Raw genomic sequence first — 10,824 nt, forward strand, 5'->3', positions numbered from 1 at the left:
GTTGAACATTTTTCTCCCTTTATTGTAGTTATTTACAATTGCAAATTAGTCTCATGTCTACTTCAGTTTTGAATACTGATGTCATGAGAATTAAATTTTTAAATCACTGGAAACCAATACTATTTTCAACTATGTATAACTATATTAGGCTAGGATCACAATTCTTATTGTTAACTCATAAATATAATCATTACTTGTACTTGTATTTTTTTATTTAATGATATCTCTATACCTTACGATTGCTATGCTATATTTAAATTATTAAGCAAATGCATGTAGAGATAAAAATGCACTGATTTTTAAACATGATAATACATCAAAAAAAATTGTCCTATATTAAACTGAATTACTATTGATTTTTTCACTATTACGAACCTTCCGTTACTAAAATAATATACTCTGTTTCTCATACTCATCTGCAATCTTTATTCACATGATGTTCTTGTCTCAATTTTTATGGGTGGTAATGTAGCAATCAAATTCACTGCCATCAAGACAACGCTAACTCAGAAAGCTATATGACAGAACAGAACTGCCTTTGTGGGTTTCCAAGACTATATTTATGGGATCAGAAAGCCTCATCTTTCGCTAAAGAGGGCTTTGAACTACTAACCTGCAAGTTAGTAACTGTAAGCCCAACTTGTAAACCACTACATCAGCAGGAAGGGTAGTATATAATACATCACCAATTAGATTTCAAACTTTCTAAGAGACAGCTGTATCTATTATTTCTTTGTGCTTTTATTTATAAACTTTAATAACCCTACCCACCATTAAAATGGCTAAATACAGAAAGTGAATAGCATTTAAATATGTACATTTTATTGATAAGAACTATGTCATTATTCCCCGCCCCACCCCCCCCAATGTGCTCCATCTCTTGCCTAAGGGGTAAAAAGGGTGAAATGTTTGAACATAATATATTTTCACAAAATGAATGGGGGAAAATGCCAGGACATTTTATTTATGTTAACATAACAGCTATGGAAAACTAAACAATTATCTATCTGTATTATCTCAATTCATAGAGGGAAAGAGTACAATAATTGCTAACTCTAGGGCATTCTCAGACAGATTGACCACAATGTTATTAACAATGACAAATTGTACTTTAAATTTTTTATTGACACTGCCACATACTTGACCTTATTAAGTAGTTTGTTGACATTAATAAGGTCTTTTTTTATCCTAGCCCAGAAGGAATTAGGGGGGGAAGCTGGTTTAAGTCAAAATAAGTACCAACCAAAAAACACATGTGTATAGAATAAATGAAGTCAAAATATGTACAAGGAATTCTAGCAAAAATAAGAACTGTGGGAAAATATGGAGGTAGAGGAATTAAAAAGCCTAATATGTTCAGGGGAAAATGCAGCATATAACTAAAATATCTACAGACCCAGGAGTTTCAAAAGGGTCAAAAAATCTTCCATGGTCTTTTAATTCCATTTTCCAAGAGTGTTTTGAAGCCCCCTTGTAGAAGTGGAAAATGAGCAAGAGATAAAAGCCTGAGCTAAAATTACACTTTTCTCATAAATGGGAAAAGATTATACAATAATAAATAGTGATTTCACAAGTAAGATCATTTAAAGGGGGTTAGAATGAAGGGTGGGAAAACATGTGGCACTCTGTTTTCATAAAAGTGTACAACCACGAAAACCCCTGTGGTGAAGGTCTACGCTGCCCATACGGTTGCTGTTATTCAGAATTGATTCAAAAGTAACAGGTATGAGTAGAATGAAGGGCAGAAGCTATTTAACAGCCCATGGAAATGATAAAAGAGAGACTAATCTGGCCCCAGAATAAAATAGTGGCTGTGGTAGATAGGATTACTTTACCAGTTAAAGAAAATGTAACCTTATATGGAATATTACACCAGCAAAAGGAAGAATAACAAAAGGCAGTATATTATTTGTTGACTAATGAAATGACAGATGGAGTAAGAGTATATTTTGAAATGATTGGCTTTCTAAGGTGCATGATGACACTGTTAGGTAATTGTTGGACTGCTAATAGCAAAGTTGACTGTTCTAACCCACCAGTAACTCTTCAGGGGAAAGATGATCGATCTACTCTCAGAAAGATTTATAGCGTTGATCAGTATGAGGTAGAATTGAATTGCTGGCAGTGGGTTTGTTTGGGAGTTGGTGTGATTAGCTTTCCAAGGAGCATTCAGGGCATTGCTAGCTATGAGTTGGGCTGCTAATCTCAAGGTAGATGGTTCAAACCTACTAGCTGATCTATAGGAGAAAGACGGGACTTTCTGCCCCTATAAAGATTTATAGTCTCAGAAACCTTATATAGGGTTTCCTATGAAAGGCCGCATCAATGGGCTCAAGCATAGGAACAATTGAGAAGATGGCGCAGGACCATGCAGTGTGTCCTTCGGTTGTGCATAAGGTCTCAATGGGTCAGGGTCCACTCGATTCGATGGCATCTAACAACAACATGAGTTGCAGTAGAATGGATGGAAGTGACTTTTTAATAAACATTTATTTTTTTATGCCATTCAGAAAACTATCCTAAAGTTAACAAAGATTGGAGATGAAAGAGGAATGCAGTTGAAGGTTGGAAAAGTGATTCAAGTGTGAAGGAAGAAGAAAAGGGGGGAGTTAAGAACAATCAAGGAGAATACTGAGTTCAGAATCTACTCTGTATAGAGTTAAACATCCTAAATCTGTGAGTTAAGAGTAATGTGGAGTAGAAGAGTCAGAGGTAGAAGGTTATTTGAAACTAAACTAGGAAAATGTTCATAGTGAAAAATGCAAAAGATGGTGTATCACACTGTAAGAATCAGAGGAGAAGAAATAGCTCAGCATTAAAAAAAAAGAGGGGCATTGAAGAAAATAAAGAGGCAAGGGGGTAAAAAAGAAAACAGGAGAGCTAAGTATCATGGAAATGGGGAACTGGGGAAGGTACGTTTTGATAAAGGAGTGATCAACTGCCAAAGCTCTTGAAGATACCAAACCCGACATGTCACTTCAAAAATGTCTACTGTTTTCTTTTATGGAAGTCAATGGTAGCTCTCTCTTTTGAAAATTGGTTTTTGGACGAATAATCATTTAACTGAAAAAATAGATGTCATCCTTTACAATATGCTTTTTAATTACTGGAAAAATATTTTAAATAAAATATTGCTTCAGATCCATTTCAAATCATTGAGAACCTATGGACAGAAAAAAACAACAACTTCCCTCTCAGGTTTTCAAGGCTGTAAATATGGGAATAGATGGCCACACTTTCCTCTAATATTTGCCTTGTGGGCTCAAATTGATGACTTTTCAGTTAACAGCTGAATAACTTAGGCACTGCACAAAATGATTTCATTGTATGAATACCTCTATATAGCCCTTCATTGTAGCATTTATACTATAAAAATTGTAGTAAGGTAGAAACTACTATTAAATTGAACAGATTTCCTGAGAATCGCCAAATAAGAAACATGTAAAATAATAATATATTTCTACTTTATTTGTAACCATCTGTGTCTAATTTTATTTTTAAAATCTACCTTCATAAATAAATGATAAGTCATTTGTCCCAAGGCACTATCTCATTTGTGATGGTAAGCATGTACTAATATCTAATTTACAAGTGTATTGGGTGTAAAGTCCCAACTGCCTGTGAACCACCATGGAAAGAAAGAAGCTATAGAGAAAAATGGTTCATACACTAGAGATTTGTTTCAGCAAAGAATTATTTTTGAAATGAATTACTGAATTCCCACCTCCGAAATCACACTTAGGGAGAAGGATATGGTTTGCTACTCCTGTAAAGAGTTACAGTCTCCGAAACCCACAGGAGCAGTTCTACTTTGCCCTGTAATGAGCCACAATTCACTCAATAGCAGCGAGCTTGGTTTTGCTTTTTGTTTCTAAATATAAGCCAAACAAAACCCACTGTCAAAGCCAACTCATAATGAACCTATAGGACAAAGCAGAACTTTGCAATAGAGTTTCAAAAGTTATAAAATAGCAGACTCACATTGTGCTCCCATGGAATCACTTGGAGGTTTCAAATCACCAACCTTTTCATTAGCTGTTGAGCTCTTTAACAACTGAACCACATGAGGGTCCTATGTTTTGTTTTGTTTTTTGCTAACTCAGGGGCATTATTAAACATGTGAGTGAATTATGCTCAATACAGATTCACTCTCAGGAGCTACTGAAGTATGTAGGACTATTTGTCCTGAAACTGAATGAAATAAAATATTTCCACTTTTGAACTCTTGTTTCAGATTTTCATTATTTTCTGTCTCCGCCTTTATATGCACTGTGTCTATAAGTATCTCTTGATGACTTCAATACAGCAGTCTGGAATAAACCATATTCCAACCTTCCAACCTGTTCTTTCTAGTCCTCTGTGGATGAAAAGAGGACAAGCAGGCTCACTGACCAACTCAGAAGAAAGAAAATAAGAGTAAAAATACTATAATTAAAGATCAGGTCTTTCTTGATATGAGACTTATTTGATAGAGTTTGTGACTCTTGGAAAGCCCATTAATTTCTTTGAGTCCCAGTTTACTAATCTATAAAATAGGTATAATAACTACTCTTTCCCTTGCAGATTTAAACTAAGATAACATGCAAAGCATTTGAACCATTGCTTGTTCAATGGGTTATAAATGATTTTTACCTAGATATCTATAAGACCGTGAGTTAGGCATTTAGAAATTCACATAAGATTAGAGAGGGGTCTATAAACAGGACTTATAAATCTGGGGAATTAGCAGAACATAATTGGCAGTTAAAGCTAGAGAAGCTCTATAAGGTAATGTATGCATTCATATACACATACACATAATTATATGGGTGTGTACATATACATAAGTGTTTATATCCCTGTAAAGAAAATGCCAATAAAGAGAATAAAGGATAGACTATAAAGAAAAAAGTATCCAAGAAAAAGAATTAGAAAAGATCAAAATTAAAAGGAGGTAATCAGAGAGCATGGAGCAATAGTGCCTCCATATTTGCAAGAAGGAGAAATATGATCACTAGGTCCATTTGATCAGGACTGCGTTAAAGAAGAAGGATTTTGAAATCAAAGAATCATTGCTGCCCTTTGTGAGAACTGTGAAAAAATAAAGTTATCAAAGATAATTTAAGAGGCAGAGAAAGTTACATATATACTCGACTATAAACTGACCGAAATATCAGCGGAGGCAACTAATTTTACCACAAAAACTGCATTTAAAATGTGCTGAAAAACTCGGCTTATACCTGAGTATATATGGTAATTATAGTGGATTCTTTTAGATATTTGAACTATTAGATAAAAGGCAGTAAGTGGTATAAATAGGATCAGAAGAAAGTATTGTACTCTAAATGAGACTTGAGAAAGCTACTAAGCTGAAGCACAGTCAATAGAGATCACAAGATACATGATTTACATTTTACGCATTCTGAGCTACTGCAGATAATGAAAATCTCACAATGGTAACACAATTTCATTTTAAAGATAAATGAGAGAAAAATCTAGAAGATAATGATCCATTTTAAAATCAAACATGAAAAAAAAGTTATATAGTTTTTATTTAAAAATATAATTAGTGCTGTATTTTAGCAGAATTACTTCTTGAGACTGTAATAACATTTTGAGAATTCTCAAGATATTATGGAAATAGAAAAAGTAATTCTATTAAAATACAGCATACAGGTAATTATATTTTTTAAACAACAAACTTAACTTTTTAAAATTTCTGAAATCTGAACGCTTTTGAACTTTTAGATTATATTTTTTCATCCATATGAGGGAGTCAAAAAAAGCCCACTCCACAATTCTTGTATATTCTTCTGTATATAGCAAATTACTAATTTTATAACTTTGTAAATAAAAGGGCATTTCATACTGTGGTTTGCATGTTTCCATCTATAATCAGTAATTAGCAATTTCTGAGCACCTAATGGCTATGTGTCCTCCATGTGTTACTCATTAACAACTTGCTGTTACATCACTTCATTCGGTTCATCTTCATGAAAACCAGCACATTGTCAATCCCATCAAATTCTGTAGGGAGAATTACTCTTTGGGGGTGGTTTCACGTTTGAAAAATTGGCATTACAGTATACCTATGATGGCATTACAAAGACCAGGGTTCAAATCACAGTTCTATTTAAGAGTTGTGTGATTTTGACTAAGCTACTTAGCCTCTCACCTCATGATTTCCCTCATCTATAAACTGGAAACAATAATATCTAACTAACGGATCTGTGATTAAAAATAAATTCCTACGAATACAGTTACATATGTAAAAATGCATGACCCAAGTATGGCAAATCATATACAAAATTTAAAGAGTATCCTTATCACAACAGACAATTCCAAATCGCAATGAAAACATAAACTTGTGTACATGTCTGAATGTCAATGACTCCCAAGAATAATACAGTCTTTTCAAGAAGCTATCCAAATCACAGCTCCCAAACAATTCAACACAAATATTACATTTCATTGAGATAAATGATAAAATGAGAGCACCAGAAGGACACAAGCCAATTTTTAAAATTGAGTGCAAAAGGAACATTATAAAAGTTTGGGTGTTTTATTTTTTAATTCCCATAATACTTGGAATAGTAGAAGAAAGGATTAACAAGGATCTTTAAATATTTCAAAAGAAATTACATATTTGCAATACTGCAAATTCTCTTTAGACAAGCCAACTATCTCTGCACTAGAGTTGGAAACTCTATTTGAGGTGGAAATCAAGGGGAAACAGCGGGGAGGGGGGACTACCAAAACCTCTTATTATGCTAAAAAGTGCTTGAATACTAATTAACAGGTCCAGGTTTAGAACCCAGAGGTGCCTTGGAAAACAGACCTAGAAATCTGTTTGTAAACAGTCACTACCTTGGCTGTCATAGGGAGTAACTCTATTCTGCACATATTTGGTTCAAACAAGTCAAAATGGACTTGATTTCAAGAGCCAATAACATCAAGCTTTCTTACCTCAGAAGCAAAATGGAATGAACATTGCTACATAGTTGGGTTGTTGAGAGGATGAAATCAGAAAATATATGCAAAATAAAATATTTAGCTCCAAATTTCCTTTTATAAAGTTGGTCTTGTAAAGACATGTAAGCTGGGAGTTTACAAGTTTATCACAAGCATCCTGACCTAACAGTTACCACTCAGTCCACTCCATTTCGGTGAAATGGAACTTTGAATGTGTGAATGAAACAAATGTATTTAAGCTACCTTAAATTTCTACAAGTCCACATACTTTATTAATACTTGTTAAGATGACAGCATTGAAGGAGATGCTAACTTCTTCTAAACTTCAAAATCTCCAGTTTATTACATTCATTACTAAATTTTGATCCAAGTATTAACAATAAATATAATAGCCACACTTTTTCCACAGAAGTACTGTCTCTTAAGTTAAACAAATTTCTGTTACTCTCACAGATCTCTAGCTTTTATAAATGATCAAACAAGAAGAAATTAATTTTTCTATTCCATTCTAAATTTCAAATAAAATGCTATTGGCATCATACAAAATAACTAAACCAAATAAAACTCTGGAGACATGTTAAACAAAATTAACTCACCTGTAATTGTAAGGCTTCGTGATTTTCTAATCCCTCAACAATGGTTGAAAAACGTTCCCGATTATTCCTTTCTGCTGCTGTCGTGATCGCTCCTAAAAGCTTATCTAGGCTGTATAGAGAAGAAGAAAGACAGACATAAGAAACATATCTTACAAACACAATACAAGTATGAATCATGTTTTCTAGTCTTTCTTGATTACTTTTTGGTGTTTTAGGTTATATGTGACAGTAGAAACATCCCATAGGATTTATTAGGATGTAATATTTTGTAAACCATTACAATTTAAGAATTGTATTTCTACTCACCTATTTCTGTGAGACAACCACTGATTGATGGAAATTATTTTAGAACAATAAAATAACAATTTAATTAAATATATTTGAAGACATTTTTCTGGTCGATGTATCTTAAATTTTGCATAATAAACACTGAAATCCTTTTGAAGTTTAGTATTCAGAGTATTAAAATATACATTAATTCTGTTTGAACATAATATAATTATAGAAATTCAAAGAAAATTAATATCCAAAATTACCTACAATAAGAAACTAATTTACCTGAAAAAAAAAAATATATATATAGGATATCATGATAATGTCTGAATCAAATTAATCTTATGTACTATAAAACTCTTCTCAAAAGACACCTAAAATTGTTATTAATGCATAATAATAACACAGAAAGCACAAACATAGCCATCAAGTTTATTCAAACTCTTGGTGGCCTTGGGTTGGACAGAATTTCCACGAAGGGTTTCCAAGACTGAAATCTTTATGGAAAGCAGATTATAACATCTTTCTCCTATGGATCAGCTGGTAGGGCAGGTTTAAATCTTTGGCTCATAGGTTAGGTGCTAACTGTTAGCAGGAGAGTGTGTATTAAAGACATCATGAGGATTCCTTAACAATCAAACCAGGTAGGTCAGATTTTATGAATTTAGTATTGAAAATCCAATTGCTTCAACAATATTTCTTACTCACATACAAACTGAGTTTTTTCTATTATAAAACCTCCTTACATTTGCATGTTATTTCAGTCTCACTTTTCATTGAGATAAGGCTTACTAACCTATTTGTTAATCATTTCTTGTTTGCTTTCTAAGGACACTAGTAAGCATTAACATTTTACTTTGTTCTAATATGTATAAGATTCTTCTTGGTACATGAAATGGTCAAAAAATATTTCAGTGTAATTTCTTAGGTGATATTTCATTTTTTTAATCAACCACTACTAGTTGGGTCTGGCACATACATACTTTCTAAATAATTACAAGAAATGTTTAGGGGAGGGGTATTAGTTTATTTCACTGTATGAGTAATTTATGAATCTATTTACTTACCCACAACAGATAAAGTAAAATGTTACTCTAAAGTAAAACAACAAAATAAAATAAAAGAATGTAGGTAAGCATTTACTTCAAGAAGTCAAATTGTGTGTGTACACGTTGGGCATGTATCTCTATGTGCATGTGGCCAAAATGACGTTCTAAATGGTTTCCACTTTTCTTTCTAGTGATTACTTTATCCACAGATACAGAGTTCACAATTTGATCCCTATGAAATCAATTTTAAAGAATCCCCCATTGAGATTATCTCTCTTAGTCCCAAGCTCATTTTTTTAATCCACAGAATGTCAGGTTTTCATAGAAGTTAACAAAGGAAAACAAAGAAAAATTGTATTTACTTAATTCCCAAGTTTTTATCCCACCACACACACACCCCGCCCCGCCCTGGTTCATAACAACACTTACATGCTGTCTTCACCAACAATGCAGATAGCAGAAAGTATTTTGACTATTTCAGTCATCATGTTTGCTTGCTTGGGGTCAATGGCTCTTGCCAAGAGTAACAGACTTCTTTCATCTCCAAGAATTCTCTGCAATCCAAACTGGAAGAAAACGAAGAAAGACAACTTCATTAAAACTGTCTACGGGCAAGGGCTCAAGTAGAAAGCAAATGTTTTGAGAATGATGATGTCAACAAATGCACAAATGTGCTTGACACAATGGATGGATGTATGGATTGTGATAAGAACTGTATGAGCCCTCCCAATAAAATGATTTAACAAACAAACAAAAATGTCTATGGAACCCATTTTAATTGAAGAAGCCAAAAGGATTTTCTAAGAATTCACATGTTTACAAGGTTCTACATAATTGTGTCCATGATCTCCATTCTTTCTTTCTTAAAATGCGTGAAATGAAAATAATATTTAAAATAATACCTTTTAATTCCATAAAAATTTGGAATATCATCATTCCACCTTCCAATTAGCTACACCTTTACAAAAATGCCATAAAATTTTGGAATGTTTATGAGAACAACCAGAATTTTTTCAACAAGGAACATGCAATGAACATACTGAGATGATTTTCTAAAGTAATTTTATATTATTGGGTCTACCTGGAGATGTCTGGGATTCATGATTAAATTCTTCAATATGTTTATGCATAAAATGAAACTGAATAAAAAAGTAAAACACTGCAAAGCTCCCTTGTATTGGAGATGCCCTGGTAGCATAGTGATTATGCATTAGACTGCAGTCACCAAGGCAGTTGCTCCAAACCACCAGTTGCTCTTAGGGACAAAGAGGGGGCGTCCTATTCCAATAAGCAGACGCACACGGGCAGTTATAGCCTGTCTTATTGGGTTGCTCAGAGTTCCCACTCCCTAGGTGGCAATGAGTTGTTTTGTGTGTTTGTTTTTTATGCTAGTTATGCAATAAGCCTCTGTCAAATGTTTCACCCCTTTCTCTTTTATCCTCTACTCTTTCAGTCACTACTGCTGCACTACAAAATCTAAGAATGTGAAGAAATGGTGACTTCTATGGTCAACTAGGGAAGGAGATTATCATTTTATTTTCACTTTACCCATGAATATATGTGCATGCATGCATCTGAGTTTGTAAACACAAATAGGTTTGATGTCTACATTGCGCCCTAATAAAAAGGCTTTAAAACACTGGTTAAAAACATGCTAATAAAATTGGTGGTGAGGTGGTGTGGAAGACCTGGTAGGGCATGATCAAGGGGAATGTAACAAAGAGGAAGTGCTTAAATCCTGGTTGGGACTGAGCATGATAGTGGGACAGGAGGAAAGTCAAGGGAAATAGAGGAAAGAGCTGGGAGACAAAGGACATTTATAGAGGTCTAGATAAAGACACGTACATATGAAAATATATTTATGAGTATGGGGAAATAGATTTATGAGCCTATATTTATAGGTTTAGTATTAAGGGAGAGAAGGACATTGGGCCTCCACTCAAGTACTCCCTCAA

At 33.6% G+C, this 10,824-nt stretch overlaps 1 protein-coding gene across 2 annotated transcripts in view; it reads right to left on the reverse strand.

Annotated features, from left to right (window-relative positions):
- Positions 1-10,824, reverse strand: part of DIAPH2 (diaphanous related formin 2) — a 982,643-nt gene that overhangs the window by 739,596 nt on the left and 232,223 nt on the right. For both annotated transcript variants that reach the window (XM_045290573.1, XM_045290572.1), the window contains 2 exons: positions 9,299-9,435; positions 7,548-7,656 (listed from right to left, as the gene is read on the reverse strand). In XM_045290573.1, coding sequence (XP_045146508.1) covers positions 7,548-7,656; positions 9,299-9,435 — 246 coding nt within the window. The remainder of the gene's footprint in view (positions 1-7,547; positions 7,657-9,298; positions 9,436-10,824) is intronic.

Source organism: Echinops telfairi, unplaced genomic scaffold (genome assembly GCF_000313985.2).
Source record: "Echinops telfairi isolate 266 unplaced genomic scaffold, ASM31398v2 ScPeMD7_44;HRSCAF=162, whole genome shotgun sequence".
In the NCBI taxonomy this organism is placed as follows: domain Eukaryota; kingdom Metazoa; phylum Chordata; class Mammalia; order Afrosoricida; family Tenrecidae; genus Echinops; species Echinops telfairi.